This window comes from Pholcus phalangioides, unplaced genomic scaffold, assembly GCF_987345545.1.
Source record: "Pholcus phalangioides strain wild (caught in Gottingen) unplaced genomic scaffold, Ppha-v1.0 ptg000018l_1, whole genome shotgun sequence".
Classification (NCBI taxonomy): Eukaryota; Metazoa; Arthropoda; class Arachnida; order Araneae; family Pholcidae; genus Pholcus; species Pholcus phalangioides.
In genome coordinates, this window is record NW_028301611.1 from 6,739,381 (window position 1) to 6,764,393 (window position 25,013).

Sequence of the window (25,013 nt, forward strand, 5' to 3'; positions counted from 1 at the left end):
CGACCCCTAAGAAGCAGCGTGAGGGAGGAGGGGTGCCTTCTACACGGGCTATGACGCACCCCGTCATCAAAGTCAGCAAATCCGGAACCCCCACCTATAGATGCTGACGTAATACTTGAATGACCCGTAAAGGTAATTTCAAGATCTCGCTTATAACATACAATTCTCGAATCACCTGGTGTGGGGGAGAAGGGTGCGTTATAACCAACCCCCCCCCCCACATTGAATACACCGTCTATATTTACATTCATTTCTCTTTTTTAGCTTTGGTCTCATAGTCATTAGAATTAATAACTACGAGAGTCTCAAGAGCAGCAGCAACCAACAATGCCGAGTAAAGACGAAAAGTCCGCCGGAATGACGGATGCCGGTGGGAAAGGACCGAAATATTGCATTAATGGAATGTCCCCGGATGACATTGTAATAACAGGTCTGGGAGCGAGATTTCCGAGGGCGAGTAGCGTCGAAGAATTCAAAGAAAAGCTCTACAATGGTACGGAATTCTTCATAGATACAGAGGAACGATGGAGAAAAGGTATTGCACACATTTCTCTCCAATATGATAAGATAATTTTATTCCTTTAATTAATTTAAGCCCCGTTCACATGCGCAAGATCGGGGGGTTGCTTTGGTGATAATTACCGGCATGGCAACTTTTTTTTCCCCCGCTTAGGGAAAAAGAGGTGGGAGAGAAGCTCATCACAAAAAAGAACCCATCTTTCTTGGGGTGGATTGGTGGTCGACACCGACCTTCTCTCCCATAATCCTTTGCTCCGCGAAAACTACTGTAAGCTCCTTCGTCAGCCATCTTGAATCAACCACTTCCGTTAAACCCATGCAAACCAGTGACGACTTCCGGAAAGAAGAGGGGGAATTACCGGCGTAAACTAAACGTCGTGTGAATGGTTTGTAGCGAAAATCCCCGTTACCGGGAACTTCCCGGGATGTTTTATTGCACGTGTGAACGGGGCTTTAGAGGCACAATATATTTTGTGGGGTAAGCTGGATTGTAAATAACAATCGTTATATGATAAAATATTGCAATTATAATAAAGAAAAGGAAATAGAAATCCACAAATACTCCACTCAATCGGGAAACGGATAACCTGCTTAAATGGATAAAATCCTCCGGCTCCGAAACTTCTGTCGTGGAGACAATGCTAAATTTCCCCGCTTTATGTCATAGTTTCAACGACTTTCCCCCGCTCAATCGAATATTGCGCTTTGTATGTTAATACACATCAACCACTATACATACAGGGTGGTCAAAAATTCCACAGAAACTTTAAAAAATGCATAAAACCCGGAAAAATAACCGAAATTAAAAAAAAAACGGTTTGCAGGGTTTAAGCATCGCTGGGTCACGGGAATTGTTTTAAGACAGGAAAAAAAACCCTCCCTCAAAAACAGCCGATAGGCGGCGCTGGTACGAGCGTCTTCGGTGGAAATATGCAAATGAGACAGTTATAAGAACTTGCGGTACCAGTTCACCGTTGTAAACCGTGCATGTGAACAAGGATGCTGAGTGCGAAGGACAAAGTTGGTGAAGTTGTTTTACGTGAACCCCACCAGGACCAACCATGTGGTGTTGGTCATGTGGAACACATACTGATGTAATAAACGATTTGGAGGCATTCTGTTCGTTATTTGCGTATCTAATTACATGTAAGCAATCATATATTCCCAACTCAAGTCAACCCACAGAATCCCGTGGAGCAGTGTTTTCCAAAGTGGGCAATATCGCCCCCTGGTGGGTGATGGAATGGTCCAGAGGGGCGATAAAAGCTACTCGTTTAACGTAGGATCCTATGGGTTTACTTCAGTTGGGGGCGATAAGAGAGAAAAAACTTTTGAAGAAGGGGACGATATGAAAGAAAAAGTTTGGAAAACTATGCCGTGGAGGATGCCTCGTAGCTTCTATCGCTCCCCCTGGACCAGTGTTTCCCAAAGAGGGCAATATCGCTCCTTGATAGGCGATGAAAGCTACGGGTATAACATAGGATCCCCTAGGTTCGCGTAAGTCGGGCAGCGATGAGAGAAAACAATTTCTGTAGAAGAAGGATGATGAAACAAAAAGGTTGGGAAACTATGCCCTAGACCAGCGGTTCTCATGACTCGCGGAGCGCTTTCTGGTGTATAATTTGTATGGCGGATTTCCATGCCCTCCCCCTCTCCACACATCCTAGACCAGGGCCCCTAGGCTACTTCATCTAACAGCAAATCTGGCCATATCGCTATATTGCAACTTACTGTCATTAGTGAGATGGATTGGAAACGAAGGCGCTGTGTCTATCGGTGGTCGCCTCAAGTTCGTTAGGGGCAAACATCTTATCCATATCCTCCCTCGGGTTCGAACCCGGGACCGTGACAGCAATCTTCACGGTGGTAGACGATCATCCTACACCCACGCCACTCGGGCGTAGCGCCCCCCCCCCAAGGCTGGGATCTTTTGCGCCCCCCCCCCTCATACCAGACTTTCACGGGGTTCCTTTATGGTGAATTTATAAAGTGAAAAACAAAAAATGACGAGAATCGTCCCAGGCCTCAGGGATAGAGCCCTGTCTGCCCCACCCATGTGGGGGCCGGAGCACCGGTTGTGAACCGCTACCCTAGACCATTCCATCGCCCCACAATGAGCGATATTGTCCACTGGGTAGGGAAGGAAAAACACTGTTCTTCAATATTATTTTACTAAAATTAAAAATTACAGGGTGTTCATAATTAAGAGACTCTATTTTAAAGTAGCCTACAGGCGAAACTAGTCATGGTTTGTGAAGGGGTTCATGAAGTGAAATGCGAATTTGTTTCAGTGGGAAGAAAAGTTAGTTGGTGAAATACATTAAAAGCCCTATTTCCCGAGATGGGGAGGGGAATAAGAAGAGTGTCCGTGTTTTTTGCCCGTGCCCCCCTTGAAGCATTTTTTTTTTCTCGTGGCTTCCCTGTCTTACCCAGAGTCTTCTACCCTCATCTAGAAGCAAGATCCTTTATACGTATTGAATTGATTTTTTTCAGTGAATTTATACTGAACGAAAATTTTACAAATAAGATTGGCCTCCAGATCACTGGCCTAGAATTTATTGAACTCCCCGCTAGTCCGAGGTCTATTCAGGGCCATCTCAAGATCATGGGCGCCTTAGACAAAGTGATGCTATGGTAGTCCCATACTTAGCTGGAAATAAATAGCCTACATATTTCCTACTTATTTTCAAAATTTATTGTACTATTACAAAATATAAGGTGGAGTGGGGTCACTTATGAACATGAGACCCCCGGGCATGACCCCTCACAAGAGTGGGACTGACAGAGCTTCAGCCCGGGGGCCTGATATGGTTTTCATCATTTTTTGTTTTTCACACTATAAATTTAATATAAAGGAGGGGCCTGCGAAACACCCCATCTTAGGGAACCTGCTGCAAAATATAGGCGGTGAAGCCCGGGTGGGTCTATGCCCTAAGACAGCCCTTGCTTTATGGGTGGTTTTGTTGGATTCTGTAAGTGTAGTGACTAATATAAACGCTTTATTTCTTCACACCTTAATTTTTCTTCTCAGCTTCCGGCAGCCCTCCAAACCACCTGTCGATGTTTTTTCTCCATTTTCTTCCGTGGCCCCCTCGAAGTATCCCAGTACCACTAGGGGTCCATATGGCCCCCGGTTGAGAACCACTGGTTTAAGCTATGGTCACAATTTTTTTATAAGAGATCGACACGGATTGGTTTAATTCAGGTTGTTAAGCAATCTATATTGATCTCATATCCGAAAATTGTGACTACAGTTTAAACCATGTCTTTTGAAAACGGCCCTTACTTGAATGATGGATCTTTAAAATCTTTTATAGTTAAAAAAAACTCCAAATGCATATTTCTAAATTACCCTTAATAATTTATAATTCCGAGATAATTATTCGAGTTTCAACTAATGTTCCATTAGCAGTCATGGATAGTGGGTTTGTTATACTCAATTTAAAATCTGATCCAATGCACTATACGATTGAATTTGATTCTTTCAAGTTTCTTAAACATTGTTCCATGAAATATCAGTTCAATTGAAATCAGTGAATACCTGTCTTTTTTTTTTTTTTTTTTCAGGTATGCGTGGTCTGTACAGCGACAAATTATCCCTTGTTGAAAACCTGGATAAGTTTGATAATGCTTTCTTCGGTATTATGGGAGGTGCCGTCAAACATATGACTCCGGAACAAAGGCTGCTGCTGGAATCTTGTTACGAGTCAATCGCAGATTCTGGTGGGTATTTATACAGTCGAATATCGTTTCATCCCTATCATTGTTTCTGAGTAATGATAGTATCGATTCTGGGGTTGGCGAACTACATTGTATAGGAGGCCATTCAAGTATTGCATCTGTTTTGCGTTAAAAAAAAAAATGGATATGGCTCCTAAAGGGCGTCTTGCATCAGCATATCGAGCTTTGGCATTTCGCGAAGTGGTCGGTGATCCCATTAAAGGTCCGAATGATTTCTGCAACTCGGACTTCGGCTAAAACTCTTGGCTAATTCGCGAAATGGCCGGCTCCATCACGCATCGGCTTTGGCAGTAACATTCTTTATCATTGGAAACAAAACCAAATGTCGAAAATAGAATTAAATGGCAGGAAAGGGGAGGGGTAACTAAACTTGTAGCACGTAGAACAGATGATAATAATAATAATAATATAGGTACATGTTATGTGGAAATAGGGACTTGAGATCATTATGGAACCAAAATGTTTTCAAATTCAAATTTTTCCGATCTTTAACGTCAAGATGGAGGAATTGTTGAAATAAGATAGAAGAGGAAAGATCTGGGAAAAATGCGTGTCTTTGCTCCCAACTTTGCTCCATTAGTTAATGCTATCATTAGCTTGTGTTTTTAATTTTGAGCATTAACTGATGGAGTGGTGTAAGAAGTTGGGAGCAAAGACACATTTTTTCCAGACCTTTCCTCTTCTATCTTATTTTACTTACTCTGTAGCATCATAGGGAGCATCTTGAAGTATTTTATCACAGTTCTACTTGATGGCAGCACCTTTAAGCGGGGAAAACACGATATATTGTAATTAAAGTTCCGTTTTGAAATGGCCGTAAAAGGAAAACTACTGGACGAAATGTTATCAAACTTGGCAACAGTTTACAGGAGATCGTGGGATTCATTTTTCCGCAAAAAACGATACTCATTGAAACAGGCAACGAACTGCTACACGTGCTTACTACCGCAATAGCACTAATTTACGTCGTCCGCAGCGCGTGATCCTACCACGGCGCATGCGTTTGGCGACGCTGCTTACGTCCGATATGGTGAGCGAACCCACGAACGCATTCAGCGATCAATTGACATCCACCTTTCGTCGCCTCTCGCGACTCAGCGCCTGAATGCATTTTTCTCGATTTTCGCCCTCTCAGCATGTTTTGCGACACTATGTTCCATTGCATTTTATTCCTCTTGATGCCTACTAACAACCCTCTGAACTTGTCGGTTCATTAACAGAACACCCTGTATACATAGATAGTAATAAGGTAATTATATATATAGGTATTATTACTTATTACCTATATATAGGTAATAAGTAGTAAAGATAAGTAAGATAAGTAGTTAAGATAAGGAAGATAAGTAGTTAAGATAAGGAAGATAAGTAGTTAAGATGTAGAAAGTAAAGATGTCATTGAGGATATTTAATATTTTCATGAAGGGTTGGTTGGTGACGTAATCATCATTCAACCCCCCCCCCCCCCGTCTGCCTTGATGGCAAGTGCCTTGTTGGCGATTAGCACAGCGATTTACGATCAGGCATTATCAGTACCATACTACCTTCGTCACGATAGCGCGTCCGGGAATCGTTTTTACGTCATTGTAGACTGTGCGATGACGTCAGCGGCCAAACCAGCAAATCCGAACTCCCCCCCCCCCCCACACACGCTCCTCCGATGCTGACGTAATACTTGAATGACTCCTATGTAAACTATATGTAAAAATTATTTGTGTATAAGTAAAGCAGTGTGTGTATGCATGAAGGGGCCTGGATTCGTTGGGTTACAACCCGGCGTGTCCGGCTCTCTCCAGCGTGGTCCAACCCCTCCGGGTAAATGGCTTACATCCCACCTGGGACAAAGCCTGGGCCACGACTGGCCTTTCAGTTTCAGTGTGTGTGTATGTGCTAACAGAAAAATAATAATAATAATAATTTTTTGTTTCATGACTGCTGCAGGTTACAACCCTGATGACTTCCGCGGAAAAGTCGTGTCCGTATACAATGCTACAACGAGCGATGACGCACATATGATAGCGCTTCAAAAGGACGAATTCACTCCCTTGAGTTGTTTAGGTGTCCTCGCGTGTCTAAATGCCAACAGATTCTCGTACACGATGGACTTGAAAGGTATTTATGCCATTTACGAATTCAACAAAGAAAAAAAAAATTCTATTTAAATTCGAACTAAAACTTTCAAATGCAAGTCCGCAACAGGCAAAATGCCCAACAAGGTGGCCGAGGAATAAAGATGCCACATAACAAATACGGATGCCATATATTTCTAAAATACAGCAATTTTAGGATATATCAAAGACTTTGCAAGTAGAAAAATGGGGGGAACGGGGGGTGGAGACTTATCTAAGCGCTGCTCGTCAATGAGAATTCCCAAATCTGTTACCCTAGCTGCATCCGGGATAGGAATACCATTCAACTCGTGAAACGGGGGTTGTTCGAACCAAAATGAGTGACCGGTCACTTGCCAGCGCTAAACGTCACGCTCCATTCATTTTCCCATGCTCCAATCCTGTTTAAGAGGAGAAACTTCTTATCACTTTGATTCCCGACCAACACCCCCCCCCCTCCCCATTAAAAATGTTGCATAACAATTGTAACAATATATATATACTGTATGTGTGACAACTATAGTCACAATGTTTTGATAAGAGATTCACACGGATTGGTTAAATTCAGGTTTTTAACCAATCTATGTTGATCTCTTATCCACATTGTGACTAGTTTTAACTATGTCACTAGATACGGCCCTAAGTGACATCTAGTCATTATAAAAACGTACTTGGATAGGGAACAGCGATTGGCTCATTGTGTTGAAGAGGTCTGTCTGATCTTCCTGCACTACTACTACACCACACATGCACCTCGTCCACATTCCTCTGCGGAACCTCTAATGGATTGGCGCATGCGGAAATGTGCATGTAATGGAACCTGTAGTGAAGATTGTTTCTGTGTAATGCTTGTTATGTGTAGTGCTGCCATGTGCCACCAGTTTTTCTAACTAGGAGTCAAGTGTAATGATTGAATAATTTATCGTTGCAGGCCTGTTGCTCTCTGTGGCGGGACTTTTTAATGGGGAGATCGGCTCGCACTTGAACCACAGGGAACCAACTTCAGCCGACTACCAATGCTGTGAGGTTCGAATCCGGATCCTCACGATGCGAGTCCGTCATTATGACCACTCGACCACCGCAGCGGCCGATCTTCCTGCACTGCAGGCTTTACAGAATTTCGCCGGCTTTACAGAATTTCGCCATTTCATTTGATCTTCGGGCAACGACAAAGGAATAATGGGAAATCCGAGCGTTGCCATGGGTCGGGAGGTGTTCTAAAAATAGATGAGCACAGCTAATTTATTAACTAATTTCTTCTTTTTCTATTTTGCATTTTATTTGACGCACTACAATAGGTATGTCGCTTGTGATGGACACCGCATGTTCGACATCGCTCGGAACACTACACTTAGCAGTGAGAGACCTGCTCTCGGGAGAAGCTGAGGCTGCCGTAGTGTGCTGCAACCAGCTCGCATTTTTGCCTCTGATAACGCGGCTCTATTTATCACTAGGAATTCACGGCAAAACCGGCGTTTGCAAAGCATTTAGCTCCGAAGGTATGAATTGTTGTTGTTGTTTTTTTTTGCAATCAATTTTTATGTATATCGTAAACCCAAAACAACTTGACCATGATTGTGAAATAAAGTGTGGCTTTGCATTGCCGGGTTGAAAGTTTGTAAGAGTAAAGAGTATTGTTTGCAAAATGTAAACAGTAAAATGTGTCTGGATCAGCGGTTCCCAAATACTTTCAATCGTGTACCCACCGGAAATCTTGGTGTCTGCCGTGGACCCCGATTTATTGCAGGATTGGTATGGTATTTACCATTGCGTATTTCCATTTTTCCTGCGGTTTTTACCCACTCATAGAAAAACCCATAGTTTATACCATTTTCAGGGGTGGGGGGAAAAAACTACTGTTTCGGTCATTATTTGAAAAAATTACGCTTTTTGCATAATTCTGGTACAATTTTGTATGGATACAGAACACTAAAAAATTTTACATTCTTGCTAAAATGCACATTAAAGTATAATATGCTTATTTGATCTTGTTATAAACTTTCTTGCCATAAAGCAAGGCCTAGGTGCCAGGTCGTCATGTTGATTAGAAAATCTGAAATTTCCTTTATATAATTTGTTCTGTTGATGTCTATGAAGGGCACGAAATTTTCTGATTTCATGACAGTGTGTCTTTAGCAAAGGAAGGAGACGTGTGTGTGTGTGTAATACAGTAAAACTTCAATTAACCGTCACCATCTCGACGAATGCGAGTTCGAATTCAGCCGACCGCCACTACAGCGTCAACGGGGTTCGAAACTGGATCCTCGCGATGAGAGTCCAGCACGATGCCCACGCGGCCATGAAATTCGACGCGCATCTACTGGACTGCAAAAGAACTAAAACAACGTTTCATAGACCTATCAAAAGATGTCACCACAAGTACAATTCCTGTCAAATCATAACAATATTACTACTCAAGTCTACCTACGTTGCGGCGGTGCATTTTTTTTGTGTAAATTTAATGAAAACTTTTCTTTTTAAGTAATATTTATTTATATATAACTTATATTTTTTTTTCAACTCAGCATGAGTTTTTGTTGTAAATAATTTTTCTGCAATTGTATGGTGGGCCCTAATTAAAAAAAAACTGAGGACCCTTGGGTCCCAGCGACCCCTGGTTGAGAACCGCTGGTCTAGGTGAATGTATAATGAATGTATAAATTGTTTTTTGTTATTCTAGCTGACGGAATGATCCGCGGTGAATGTTTAGGAGCTCTATTCATTCAAAAAGCTTCCGCTGCTCGTCGAATTTATGCAAGAATCGCTGCATCCTCTTTCCGGGCTTCGGGCTATTCACCAGAAGGTAATTATTTTATTTTTATTTTATTTATTTATTTAATACCACGCTGCAGGAAACAATCCAATTACAGCAAGGTATAACCGAAACATTGTAAATATAATAAAATCAAACAGAATAGAATGCAATACACAGGTATGAAACATATAAAATAAAAGCTCTTTGAATTTACCGATAGGTGTCGCAAATATATCAAATTCATCAGGTAAACAAACTATTATACATAATACAAAATCTGTTAATAGCACAAGACATACCAATCAATGTCCTAAAGTGAGCTACATAGAATAATTTATTTGAACTTGTGTTGTACCATGTGATCAAGAATCCAATTTTTGATAACAGAAAAGAACAATCGATATTACCATTAACCAACTTCCAGAAAAATTTCAAAAGAATGAAATTTCTTCTCTTTTGGAGACTGGTAATTAAAAAAAATTGTCGGAGAAAAGTTGTCGAAAATGTAAATGTCATATGCTCTAAATTTTTTTAAAATACAAATATCGCATAAATGAGTTTTGTATAATTTCAATATCATCAATAGCATTATTGTAATGAGTATTTCAAACAACAGATGCATATTCAAGTTTAGATCGTATTATAGAATTGAAAAGAACAATCATCATATCCAAATTGGTGAAATCTTTAGTTATTCTTTTAAGAGTTTGCGATACGAATCACTACAAATATCGTTAATATGGTCACGAAAGGAAAAATCAGAGGTGTAAATTACACCCAAGTCAGTAGCAGAATATCTTCTCTGTAAAATATCAGTTCCAATATAATAAGAGTATGTGATAGGATTTTTCCTACGGGTGTAAGACATAACAAAGCATTTGTTAATATTCAAGTGTAGATGATTTTCGATACACCAGTGGTAAATGTGGGTTAATTTATCTTGAACAATAGAACAAGATTCAAAATTTACAATAAAGTCAAATATTTTAAAATCATCAGCAAATAATAAGCAATTATGAATGGCAGCGGCAAGGTCATTAATAAAAATAAGAAACAATAGCGGTCCAAGGACAGACCCCTGAGGGACGCCAGATGTTGCACAAAATCCATCACTAAGAGACGAGCCAAAAGATACAAAAATCAATCTGTTTTTTAGATACGAAGTAAAACATTTACATGTATCATCGCAGAAACCAATTTTTTTAAATTTGTACATTAATATAGAGTGGTTAACACAATCAAATGCTTTAGCGAAATCTGTGTAAATTACATCGAGCTGGATTTTATTAGCTATGGCTTCAACAATATGGGTATTGAGGGAAAGAAGATTGGTAACCGTAGATCTATTTCTAACAAAACCATGCTGATTTGGGGAGATACAGGTCTTAATTTGAGCATAGATTTTATCATATAAAATAGACTCAAATATTTTAGCGAAAGGTGACAGAATGGCCACACCTCTATCATTTTCAATTTTATGTCTATCTCCTTTTTTAAGAATTGGAACGATTCTTGCTTTCTTCCATTCATCCGGAAAGATCCCATTTTTAACAGACATATTAAAAATTAATAAAAGTGGATACAGCAAATACTCAGCACACGCCTTGACAAAATATGGAGGTATACCATCAATACTTCTGGAACCACTCCCCTCAATCTTTTTATACTACATTTGATGTCATTTACGGAGATATAAGGAATGTTGACAACATCAGAAGAAACAGGAAATTCGTTGTTTGAAGTAGAATAATGATTGTGATCATTCCCAGAAGTTGTGAAATTCGATACAAAAAACTTGGGGAAACCATCAGCAATCAAGGCGTCTGTTAATAGAACATTGTTTTCAAAATACATATACTTAGGTGCATTCTTATTTTTATTGTTACAGTAAGACCAAAATTGTTTCGGGTTGAGTCTGAGAGCTGCCTCAATATTATCAATATATTTTTTATGAGCTTGTGTTATATAGAGTTTAACCTTAGCTCTATAACATTTGTATTGTACTAGGTCAGAGATAGTATTAGTCATCAAATACCTTTTACGAAATTTCTCCTTACATTTGATATTGTAAATAGTATTCCTATCGAACCAGGGAGGATATTTTCGAGTAAAATTCTTTCTTAATGGTACACACATATCAAAAATTGTAAAAATGTAGAAGTAAAACATATGAACAGCCTCATTGACATTAGTGCACAAATTCCAATCAAAGTGACAAAAAAAATTATACAAGGAATGAAAGTCAGCTTTTTTAAAATCATAATTAAAATCCTTAACCCGTTTGGTAGGATGACGCTCAACAGAAAGTTTATCTAAAGATATCAATAATGCTGGATGGTGGGTATCTTCTTTTATAAGAGGAAATTCCTCCCGGTTGACCGACTGAGAAAAATAAGGAATAGATACGAGAACCAGATATAATATTATTCCAAACGAGTTAGTGATAAAATTACATTGAATTAAGGAATATTGTTGCATGAAGTTGAAAAGACTAGAAACATATCTCGATCGACCATCATGCAAGTCATCGAAACTAATACTCCAATTAATTCCAGGAATGTTAAAATCCCCAATTACAATTAAATTGTGCTTATCATCATTGTAAAATCTATCGAAGATATTATACAATTCACAATAATACTGAAAGCCACAAGTTGGTGAACAATAAACACAACACAAATATAAGATTCTGCCACCATTGCAAAATATCTTAACACAAGTTATCTCCAAGTTACAATCAAGAGTAATAAAACTAACTTTAACTTTATTTTTTGCTGCGATAAGAACACCACCTCCTCTCGAGGAATTTAGATTACTGCAAGATCGGTCACAGCGAAATACACAGCATCTATCATCAAACATTTCACTATCACATATATCTGATATAAGCCAAGTATCCGTTAGACATATAAAATCATGGTTGCTGGAAAGAACCGAATTTTTAAAAGATGATAATTTAGTTCTAAGGCCTCGCACATTTTGATAATAAACAGATATCTTCTCTGGTCAATTATTATCGTTTAATCTCTGTTCCAAGTCTGAATTAGTGTCCACATTGGCCAACTTTTCAATTTGAGATGTATGTAATTTCCCATAAAAGGGAGAAATAATGGAACCTTCAGGCCAGAGCTCACCATTTAATAAAATGTTAATGTCATCTTCATTAGCTTCAATATGGAAGGAAGCGTATGATTTATATTTCGTTTTCATCTTGGTGCACGTGAAATTATTAAGATTATTAGAATTCAAGAATCGAACAATATCCTCGGTTGTACTATCGGGACTTAATCTGGATGAAAACACAGCTGATTTCTTAGAACGATTAACCACTCCCTTAAGAATCGAAGTTTTACTTTTACCATTTAAAATTGGCTTGCGAGCTCGAGGTGTATTATCAACATCAGAAACTACCTTAGGCTGAGTTGAATTATTCCGATTAAATGTTGAGGCATCAGCTTGTTGTCTATTCCGTAGAGCGTGACCGGAAGTAGCATAACCAGGTACAGAGGTTGTATCTTGTAACGATTGCGGTGACATTTTCTTTGATAAAGTCTTAGAGAATGACAGACCAGAGGAAGATTCACCAGTTACTTCAGTATTGGATGAAAATTTAGCAACTTCCATTTGAACCGTTGGAATAATTTCTTTTGCTGGAGACTCGAAAGCAGAGTTGCCAGGTCCTTAAAAAATTTCCAGCCAAAATCCTCTTCAAGAGAAGCCCAAAATATTTGAACCTGTGCTGCCATCTATGAAGCAACAAGCGAGCTACATTTTGACGATATTCTAGCCTACAACCGTGGGGCTTATAGCAGGTCCCCCCCCTACTCCCTTGCCTTATAGCTTTCTTGTTATAGTCAGTAACTCCCCCCCCCCCCCACTTTTCATCTTTAACCCTGGTTTTCCTAGGAAAAAATTTCTACGGTGCGTGTGTGCAGCGTGAAATCGCTGATTGGTTAAATACCTGAAATTCACGTTTTTTAACCAATCAGCGTTTTTACGGTGCAGGTAAGCTGCTCCTAGGAAAACCCGGCCTTACGAAAAAAATGTTTTTTTAACCGAATAAATTGATTTCTTTGAAAAGTTGCGAAAGTCAGGGCTACACATTCTCTCTCCTGGAAAAACGGCCCAGAGATGGCCTGGAGTCGAGACCGTCTTGAAAGCATCATGGGCCCCCGGGCAAATTGATTTTGCTCAGTCCTCTATCCAGACTGCAAATGCCTACTTACCAATTTGCATGCTTAATCTCGTATAAATCTTAACCACACATATCTCATTATCCCATATCCCCGCTCTTCATTCAAGGCTTCCGTGACGCGCCCGGGTTGGCCCATGCGTCAAGACGGCACTGCCTCAAGTGCATAGTTGCCTTGAAATTGTGCATAGGTGCCTACTAAATTTGGTACAATGATTTTAAAAATTAGGTATGGGTCCCAGACCAGATTTTTCACGGTCTATAGTAAACAAAAAAAATGTAACAACTCTTCTGGGTTCCTGGCAGGGCCGTTTTAAGAGCATCATGGGCCCCGAGCCAAGTGATTTTTCTGATTCCCTACATGGAAAAACCCCGAAAAATACAACTACCTCTCGTTTTTCTGAGGCCCCCTATTCTCTTGAGGCTCCCGAGTCGTCATGCCCGAGTGGGCCCATGCTTTAAGACGGCACTGGTTCCTGGGCTTGAGCCCTGCCAGCTCCACGCTTGTGGAAGCTACGGTTTCTTTCAGTCTTTTGTGGCCTAGATACTATGCTTCCCAACCGTCGGGCCGGACCAACACCTTCTATAGCACAAGGCCTCCACGCGAAGCTCGTGACGTCACTGAAGTAGCCCATTTCCCTTATAGTCATTGGAGAGAGATATACTACATTCCCTTATACTACATTGGATATATGATAACCAACCGGCCGCGGTATCATAAAGGTTAAAAACCACTGATCTAGAACCTAGGACAGTTCCCAAGTTTTTGTTTTACCGCTCCTTCAATTATTGGGTGGCAAAGGCATTGTGGTTGAAAGTTCTGGCTTTCCATAGTGGTGAGATGTCCCCCCTCTGCCTTGTCAGGAAGAAACACAACATGATGTGGGAACTGAAGTGAAAAAAGAAAAACTTCTTTGCTCGCAAGCAAAGAAGAATAGGGAGAAATTCGCCATGAACACAATTTTGGAAAAACCGCCACCCGCCAAAGCCAAAAATTTCTCGCCGAACCGTTTTCAAACCAGCCCAATTTGGCGGGAAAACCGCCAATCTGGCAACTCTGCTCGAAAGGATCAGCCTTATTGTTGTGACGGCGAACGAGTCATGGGTCAATTTTGATGGGACGTGGCAGCTTCTGATTGGGTGGGTGGGAACGGAAACTGCACTGAGAGAGATTTCCGCCGCAGTAGTGAGAACAAAACGTCTGCTTCAAAGAAGCCTGGAATACAGATCCGAACGGTATGAACTTTATCATATCGTTACTAGTGATTCATGCAATTTTGCCCATTGGCTCAAAACAATTCCGAATTTTTTTCCTCTAATGTATAGGTCCTGGAATACTCCTGAGAGTGAAAGCGGGATACCATAAATGAGGGAAAGGAGCGTCGTCGCGTCCGTTAGTTTAACCCATAGTTTCCCAACCTTTTTTGTCTCATCGTCCCCTTCTTCAGACATTTTTTCTCCCATCGCCCCCAATGCAATCTAACCCATAGAATCCCATGTTATACTCGTAGCTTCTACCGCCCCCTTGGAGCATTCCATCGCAACACCAGGGGGCCTTAACGCCCACATTGGAAATCACTGGTTTAACCTGTTTTGTCCCAATTTTTCTCCGAATTTTGTGAATTCAGTTATTCGGAATATTATATATACTGAATATCACAGAGACTAATATTTTCAGTCTCTGTGAATATTACACTCAGAAATAAACATTTTTTTTCTTTTCGGCTGTAGGAAAGCCAGGACAACTTTCTTATTAGAAGTTAGGGTAGAAGGAAACGTATAGAAGTTTCGATTTTTTATTTTGTGACGCACTGTATTTTTACCACTAGAATTGTACAGAGGGATTCCTGAACTCATTTTGAACATTTTTTAAGTTGAAACCATACCTCTACGACGAACGGTTGATGAGATGAAAGCCGCATTAGCACACACAGGACACCCTGTATAATTCTCGAATCTATTCACCTGCTACTTTACCGACACCAACTCCGGTCATATATCGCCATATAACAATTTCTAACTAGTGGATTTTGTTGGGAAATGAAGGCTCCATCCATCGCCCGAGGTAGGTAGGTAAAGAACATGATTCTGACGTTCTATGCCCGGACTCAAACCTATGGCAACCTTCATAGTGGAAGATGAGCATCTTGCCACTTGGGCACGAATCTATTCAGCTGGACTCCAATACCTAAGCACATCGTTAATTTTTGCATGCTCTTCTAGGGTAGGTCGAGTAAAGCTGGAGTCGAGTGAAAACTTTCTGACCGAAAACGTGAATGCATTTTAGTTCACCGCAGACTTGCTGCAGCTTTTTATTTTCCGCCCAAAAGCTGTTCATAATCAGTAACTGGCATTTCGTTGGTGGCATTCTTAGCGAGAAACAGTGATGTCTCGTGTTTGTGATATTAATTCCCGAATTTTCCTCAGTAAAATTTCAACTGCATGTGTGGTTGTTGAATTGCAGCTAATTATATATTTCACATTCAAAAGGCAGCCTTAAGTCTTGCAAAAGGTAACCTCGATAAAATACAGGTGGTGCTTTCTCACATATTTCACAGTTTTTAAAAACTTTGAAATATGTAAATTGAATAATAAGTGTATGATTTGGGGACTGGGTATAGTACTGTTTATTTACATGCTAATAACATTGCGAGTCCGAAATAGCAAGTAATTTTAATATACTATTATAATGTACTTGACTTTGCTCTTTTCCAGGAATAACTGTACCTTCAACCAAAGCTCTTCGCGAAATTTTCGAAGAAAACCTGGAAAAAGCAAAAATAACCAGCTCGGATATAGCTTACGTTGAAGCCCATGGAACGGGGACAATAGTCAGCGACCCCGCTGAGTGCGCTGCAGTGGATAGCATTTATTGCGCAAACAGAGACAAGCCTTTACTAATGGGAACGATAAAATCAAATATAGGACATGCTGAGGCAGCAGCAGGTGAGTTCATCGACTCAATTACTACCGTGTTTCCCCCGAAAACAAGCCCTAGCATGATTTTGCAAGATTCTCCTAATATAAGCCCTACAACGAAAATAAGCCGTAAATAAAATCGTCAATCAGACGCATTTAGTACGTCGTTGCAACGCAGAACGGATGTATGAATTGCAGGATGGGCAAAAAGTACGTAGAAACTTTAAAAATGAGTTAAAACCGGTAAAAATGAGTTAAAACCGGAAAAATAACCGAAATGAAAAATGGTTTGCAGGGTTAGCATCGCTAGGTCACAAGAATTTTTTCAAGACAGGAAAAAAAAAAAAATTCTAAAAACAGCCGGTATGTTGACACTGACGTACACAAGTCAAAGAAATGATGCGCAAATAACGAACAGAATGCCTCCAAATCGTTCATTACAGCAGTATGTGCTCCACATGACCACCACACATTGCAGGCGAGTCACAAATCCAGCAATTGCGGTACACATACAATGTTTACAACGGTGAACTGATTGTGGATTAGGAGCGCAAGTTCTTATAACCGTCTCGTCCCATTTGCATATTTCCACCGAAGTCGCTCGCACCAACGCCACATATCGGCTGTTTTTTGAGTTTTTCCTGTCTTAACAAAATTCCCGTGACCTAGCGATGCTAACCCTGAAAGCCGTTTTTTATTTCGGTTATTTTTCCGGTTTTTATTCATTTTAAAAGTTTCAACTAGCTTTTTGCCCACCCTGTATTTAAAATGATTACTTTATTATTATTTATTATCAAACATAAATATAAATGAACGATTTCATTGAAATTGATACAGTAAAACCTCTCTTTTACGGACATCAGCGGGACAAAAAAATTTGTCTGTGAAACAGTAGTGACCTTTGATAAGGAATTTGAAGTACATGCTTTTATTATACGGAGGAAAATTATTATTTGGCCGTGAAAGAAAGGTGACCGCATGTGGGGGGTGTTATATTTTTGGAGGGGTTTTACTGTGCTTGAAATAAATTATAATATAAACTATAATTAAATTTTCGGTAATACTAAAGCAGACATCCTTGGAGAAGAGGTGAGCACCTACATAAATAGCTAAATTTGAGACTGACTTTTATCAAAATACTGGAGAAAAAAAATTACTGGAGAAACCGGGAAACAGCTAGGCTCTGTCGCAAAGAAGCAACGTAAGCACTTCGGCCCCAGGAGATACCTTTGCCGTTCGAAGATCGGAAACACCCCGCTTCCCCATCTCGGAGAGATATCGAAGCGTTTCCGAAGGATGGGTATATCCAGAAAGTTTTACTAAAATCAGGGAAACATAGTCACCTCAGAGGAAGGCAACAAAATATAAAATAAAATATAAAGTGATACACAATCAATCTTAAAACATTAGCAATCGTCAATCTGGAATCATGTAATGGATAAATAAATATATAAACAATCTAAGCCAATGGTCAATATTAACAGGATTAAATCGAATAAATCACACTTGATACGTCCTTGTCGTCGATGATCCAACCCGTCTCTACAGGTGAACGCGCTTAGACCCTACCATTCACCGGCCACTTCTGTTGACACCGACAAAGGTCGGAGATCATTTTTCCTCTTAAGATCAATCACTGAACTCTTACCGGAACTCGCACCTCCTAGAGATTGGAGGCCTACGCAGCCTGCTTGTGACGACAGTAAGTAGTCCATTTTCCCTCAGAATAATCAGGGGGAAAAAATTCCCTGCTCGTGCCAGTATCATCATTGTGAGGAAAAGAAATGATCGGGCTCAGAATTGGCGATTTCTATGCCCCCACATCCAATCAGGAAGCCAACCAGGAAGATTCTACGCCTAAATAAAAAGAAACGAAATAGGATGCTGTGCTTCAAAATGTGGCAAACTTGCTAGGTAGTCAGAATGACGTTTATGGCAACCCGTGCAAAGGCCTATCTCTGGGAGGTGCTGTTTGAACTCGTCATCTCTCCAACCGCTCTGACGCGCACTTCGTATGTATGCTTCTTTGTATGTTGCCAAAGATGCCCTGGACCTCCTCCCCTCCGGGCGGGGGGGGGGGGGGACAAAGAACATACGTTGCTTCTTGCGACAGAGCCTGGGTGTCTCGCAGTTTCTCCAGTCTTCTCAGTATGTATGGGGTGTAAGTTGTTATCGAGGAACAATATAATCTACCGCACCCAGGAAAGGCTCATAGGGATCTTCAAAACTTTCCTTTTGAAACACAGGCGACCGTTCTCGGGGATAGCACCAAAATGAAATTTTGTTGTATATGGACAAGATGTAATGCAATGCCATAAAGATCCAATCTCACCACAAGCACACTTGGCGTTGTCCGACTTCTTGAAACGTTCTAGATATGTCGGCGATGGGCCGTGTTCAGTTGTCATAATCACTTTCTCTTCATACCAAATGGTGCTATTCCAACGGACGCGATTCTGTAACTTGTAGGCATTTTTATGAGTATTCTTGTCCCATAGCAGTTGCACCACTTTGGTAACAGGTCACTTTTCAGAACCTGTTTGATGTGACTGCGTGGCAGCAAGAGTTGTTCTTCCGTTGGGAGATTAAGAGCCTCTTTGGCCAATCTGTCCGCAGTTTCATTCCCCGCTATTCCTGCATGGCCTTTGACCCATTTGAGGCGACTGCCTACGTTGAAATGGCCATTTTTTTTTCAAAATTTGCGAAATTTTTTTTTTTCGCTCATTTGAAAGCACTGAGCTATAAAGCTCAGTTTTTGAAAGTATATTTATTCAGGAATCTAAAAATGGTTTGTTTTTGTTCCTACGTTGATTAGAACCGAAATTATAGCTCGGGCGGTATTCACCGACATGGTTTAAGCTATAGTCACAATTTTTTGATAAGAGATCGACACGGATTGGTTAAATTCAGGGTTTTAACCAATCTATGTTGATCTCTTATCCAAAAATTGTAACAACATGTTTAAACCATGTTGGTGAATACGGCCCTTAGTTAACCGGAAGTGAGAATTGCCAGCACCGGAAGTACTGTTTAAAGGGCCTTAAAATATGTAAACAATGAGGTTTCTTTTGTAATAAATACTTATTTTGCATAGAAATACTCTCGAATCACATTTTCTTCACTTATGGATTAGTTCGAAATATTTCTGTGTAATGTTTATAAATAAATATTAATGTTAAATCCACATAATCAGGGGAGTGGCAACACAATCGAAAGCACTGTTTGTTTACATTCTAGTTGCACGTTGTATACCAAACAACTGTTATTTTGACTTGTATTTCTTCGAATTTTCGGTTTTGAAGTTCTAATTTGGAACAGCTGTCGTATGGTCCGCCACTTGGCGATTATTTGGCGCCACACATGTCTGATGGCCCGACGAAGAGTCGCCAAGGCCGTCAGACACTACGGACGCCGAAAAAAAAAAAAAAATCAGCGTGCAAAACATAATAGAAACCACCAAGCATAAAAATCGAAAAAATATCAGTTAAAAAAAATTTTTTTAATAATAAAAAGATCGGGGCATAAGGAATTCCGGGCATAAATATTCTATGTATTAAAACTAAAACCCGGACCCTTTTTTTAATAAACGGATCCGGGCATAAAAAATTCTGTAGGTTTATTTTAAATAATAAACCGATAAAACGGAAGGCATGGCAATGGATGAATAACTAATAAATACAACGAAATCATAAAACGGTATGATACAACCTGAGCAGTAGATAATAATCCAAATGATGTAAGCTACAGAAGGGAGGAATAATAATCAAAGAGAGAGGGACGTGCTGGAAATGGAACAACGGCTGTTTGGAATTTTTGAAAAAACGCGGTGAACAAAAGAAAAATCCTGTTTAGCAGAGCTAGCGCCATCTAGTATTACCCAACGAAACCGGAAAAGTGTTAAAAAATACGACAACCCAGAGAAGCATTATGACGATCTTGGCGACTTATCGCGAGAAAAAAAGTCGCCAAAGTCGTGGCGGACCATACTGCATCTGTTCCTTAATCCTATACACACACTACATCAGTATGTAGTTCTATCCCAACGGTTTTTCAAAAGGCCGCGGCTATAAGGTGACGTCATTTGGAAGAAAAAAAGAGAGAGAATAGAATGGAAAAAAGAGAAAACCAGTTTTAAAATGGCAGTAAAACACGTCTGAAAGACGCGCTAGAATGCTAGGAACACGGAAAAACAACCACCAGGGCCACTGCCTCACAGAATTCTTCGAATAATCTGGAACAACAACAAACCAGAGCGCGCCAACGATGGCAACTTATCGCCGGAAAAAAAGTCGCCAACTCGGCGTGTCCCCTATACCGAAGCTGTTCCGTTACAAAAAGCTGTTCGTTCTGTTACTGAGCAAAATATGAAAGAGGCTGCTAATGATGTAGGAGCACTGAAGGAAGTTGGACGAGAAAAAATACCAAGTTGAGGAGTGTCTGTCGACGGTACCTGGCAGCGACGTGGTCATACATCTCTAAATGGTTGTGTGGCTGCCATTTCTATTGATTCTGGAAAGATATTAGATTTGGAAGCGATGTCGCAGTACTGCAGAATTTGTAGGGGGAAAATCTTCAAAAACAGTTCATGTGTGTTCCAACCACAAGGGCTCGTCTGCAAGTATGGAAGTAGTTGGAGCATGTAGAATATTTGAAAGGTCAATTGTGAAGCGGGAACTAAAATATGCAGAATATTATGGGGATGGTGACTCCAAGGCATATATGAATGTAAAGGATATCTATGGCACAAATAGTATCACTGAACTGGAATGCATTGGCCATGTTCAGAAGAGGGTTGGTGCGCGTTTGAGGAAACTCAAGAAAACCACAAAAGGACTGAGTGGTAAAGAGAAATTAACCGATAAACTTATAGATAAACTACAAAATTACTATGGTATTGCTATTCGTAGCAATGTGGGAAATTTAAAAAATATGCAGTCTGACGTCATAGCTGCATTTTTTCATTGTTGCTCCAGTGATAAAAATAACATGCATGGACAATGTCCAAGAGGACCCGACAGTTGGTGTAAGCATCAGAAAGCTGCACATGAAGGACATAAAATTACCGATAAATCTCCTGGTCTCTCTGGTGATAATAAGATATCTCTCTGATCATAAATGTAATAAAGCCAACATGCCCGAGTCTCTGTGCACAATCCCTGCTTTCAAAGTGCTTGCACGGTATGGCATAAAACTCCAAGGAAAGCTTCAACATTGTGATTTGGACGATTTTGACTAAGAGCACTTTTATCAAACTACAAACTACAAGTTCTGCTTTTCAATTCTGGTTATGTAGACATATTGCCTGTTCTTGAAAACCTAAGAATCCCAATTGATGAAGAACTAGTATCTACTTATTCTGGGTTGGACAAAGAGCGTGTGATGTGTTCGAGATACCATGCAATGCCGATGACAAAAATGGCCAGAAGTGAACAAAAGAGGAGCAAGAAAGTCAAAGTTGGAGAAATTTGAAGCAAAGGAAGTTCTGACGTACAAATGTGGAGAATTCTTAATGTTTACAGTGTATGTGAAACCTTTTTTTTTTTCCAAATGAAATCTTTAAATGCGTTTTCTGAGAAACTGCAATTTTCGTTATTCTTGTCTATGGCAAACTTGATACCTCCAAAACTTTACAAGATATCAATATGAATTTTTTTCCAGTGGGTTTTATATGATCTTGACCGTGCAATGAACTAGGATCTAAGCAATATCTTTGAAACTTTTTGATTTACATCATTTCGAATTCAAAATATCAAGTTTTTTAAACGAAAAATGTGTATTTTTTCACGTAAACAACCATGTCTCAAAAAGTTCTCATAGTATTCCAAAACTTCTAGTTCATTGCACAGAACAATATTATAGCAACATTATGTGTGGAAAACAAGTTTTTTTTTTTTTTTTTTTAATAACACACAAACACATATACAAGCATATACAGAAACACATTAAACATACACTTTTGACCTCAAGGGACATGCCTGTCCTTCCAGTAGGTCTACAGGGTTTCTCCGTAGATTATTTTTCTTAGCAACAGCCTATTATGGTTTAGGTCGGTTTATAATTGTTCAATATACAGTTTTTTTTGTTTTTTTTTTGTATTTATGTTACAAAGAAATTTTTACATACAGATGGATTGTATCATGTGGTTGTATTATTGTTGTAATATAGATTCTAGACTGGTATTCATAGAAAACGTGAATATATTGTTATTAGATCTTATGTAATTATTTGTATGATTGATTGTATGGTATAGATTTATTATTTTTGGAGCGGTATATCTATAACTCTTTTGAAATAACGTTTTATTTGTTTTTGGAACTTTATATATGTTATTTAATCTACATGACGTTCTATTTTGTTTCATTTCTAACCAATTATTGTTTAAGAATGAAAATTTTATTAGTCTATAAACATAGTTTTGTCTTATAGTTAGCTTATGGCATTCTGTTTTGTTGGTGTTTATTGTGGTGCTTGTTATTTGGGATCTTATCTTGTTATATATATTATCTAGTTTTTGTATATCTGTTTGATATAAGCAATAGTACTTCATGTACCAAGTTTTGCGTAAACACTGAAGTTATGCTAATTTTAGGCATATAATTAGCAGTATAAATTTTTCTTGCCAAAATTAATGAAAAAACATTTATTTTCTTAATTTTATTTCATATTCAAACTAAAAACATATGCATTTCATCCAAAATAACATTTTTTTTTTTTAAATACCCCACACGTAGTCATTCGTCTTGATATGGATGGGAGTGTGCTGATCACGAATCGCATTAATACTAGACACGCTGTCAGTATATATCGCTGCAGTTAAGGATGCGACTAAGCACCCATTTCTAACAGACTTTCCATTCCCGAAATCCTTTGCAAAAAAAATATTAAAAGATTGGCTTAGGAATAGCTGGCAAATTGAATGGAATGATTCGGACACTCGAGCAGATGTTCAAAAGGTAGTTCCACAAGTTTAGACTATGAATAAAGTCTGGTCATGTCAGAAGACAGTTTTTCTTTCAGAACACAGCCCATTGCCAACTTATTTAACACACGGACTCTCCAACAACAAATTCTTTAACTGTAGCGGTAAAGGGAACTTACTGCACTATTTCACACAGTGCCCGTACACCAGCGATGCTCATTTTTCACAAGTAAATCCATCTTACATAAGCATATGGAAGAAACAAATCATTAGGTCGCAAGTCCTCACCAAAAAAATGGAAAACCTTATCAATTCCATGGAAACCCATATGCATATATGGCGCACCAAGACTAGACCTTAGACCTGCTAGCCTACCTCCAGACTCGGACACATCCACGACTTCGACCCTATCAGATTACTCGCCACCTATTACTCGGAGCAAATCCCTACTACGGAATAGACTAACAATGTGATCAGAATTCAATAATCTCTATATTATAGTATACGCTCTTGTAGCGTATTACATCTCTCATGACTAGCCATATGTTATTGGGTTATCTGATGTGCGCATTTTTGTTTGTATTTCTGTCTCTGAAATGTTTGGAACTTGTGGAATGTGAATGGGATGCGCATATGTGTACTATTTTATTTTTCATGCATGTATAATTATTATCTCTGAAATGTTTAGAAATTGTGGAATATGTATGAGATACACACATATGTGCTATTTTATTTTGCTTGCTATTTTACTGTGCTTGTATGTATAACTGTTTCTGAAATGTTTATTTTTCATTTTGCATATTAACCATACTCAAAATGTTTCCTGGCGATGGCTTTTCGGTTAGAAGTCCCATAGGATATGGACCGAGCCATCACACGTTTAGTTAGTTAGTTAGTCAGTATATATCGTCGTCTGCTGATTTTGCTTAATTGCCCACTCTCCTGCAGCTAGTATGGCTAGAACCTCCGCCTGAAAGATGTTGTTCCAACCGTCGACTCCAAGCCTCTTCAACAGATCCATCCGAATTCATAACTACGTATGCACAGGCTGTGGCTGTCTCTGTTTTTTGAGCCATCCGTGAATATACTAATAGCTTCATCTGATGAGCACCAGGCAGCGGAACTTGATTCTGGAACAAGTCCACACTGGGATGATGAAGCCAACTCGTATTGTTCCCTTCATAGGCATCATGTCTTATAAGAATTCCGTCCACCCAAACCTCCTAACCCAAATGCAGGATTGTAGATCGACGAGCGTCGTATTCAACATATAGACTGAGCGGATGGTTTCCCGTAGCAGTATACAGGACATCATTGGCTGTAGTTCGGTATGCACCAGTTACATACATTAAGAATGAACGTTGGGCAGCATCTAGTAATTTATGGAGTCTGTGTGTCTGGTTTTTATACCAGTTACATCCGACATCAACCCAGGCCTGTCAAAGGATGGCTTACTGCCTGCTACCCCGAGGGAGGGGGGGGGGGGTTGAAGCGTAAAAAGGCTTTCATCACACTCCGGAGCCTCAGACACTTGAATGGGCAACGCCCCTCTAAGCATCTGATTCTCCAGACCATTACATCAGGGTAACCCAGTGGGTCTCTGCTCACCTCTCGGCTGGACCACGGTCTCCCAGGACTGTTTAGTGAATTAAAAATCGGTACATACAAAAATGAGCACAGCTGCGGGAGCTGTGGAAACAGCACACCATAGACCCTACACAAATTCCGGATTATATGAAGATATTTACAAGAAATACTTATAAAAATACATACGAAAATGGACACCAGCTGCAGCAGCTGTGGAAACAGCCCATCGCAGGCCCTAGGCACATTTCAGATTACATGCAGATATTTACAAAGAAT

At 39.7% G+C, this 25,013-nt stretch overlaps 1 protein-coding gene across 2 annotated transcripts in view; it reads left to right on the forward strand.

Annotated features, from left to right (window-relative positions):
* Positions 1-25,013, forward strand: part of LOC149071629 (fatty acid synthase-like) — a 202,112-nt gene that overhangs the window by 8,694 nt on the left and 168,405 nt on the right. For both annotated transcript variants that reach the window (XM_089247905.1, XM_089247904.1), the window contains exons 2-7: positions 265-535; positions 4,087-4,242; positions 6,199-6,369; positions 7,664-7,864; positions 9,046-9,168; positions 16,028-16,258. In XM_089247905.1, the coding sequence (XP_089104031.1) occupies positions 328-535; positions 4,087-4,242; positions 6,199-6,369; positions 7,664-7,864; positions 9,046-9,168; positions 16,028-16,258 (1,090 nt within the window). In that variant the 5' untranslated portion in view covers positions 265-327. The remainder of the gene's footprint in view (positions 1-264; positions 536-4,086; positions 4,243-6,198; positions 6,370-7,663; positions 7,865-9,045; positions 9,169-16,027; positions 16,259-25,013) is intronic.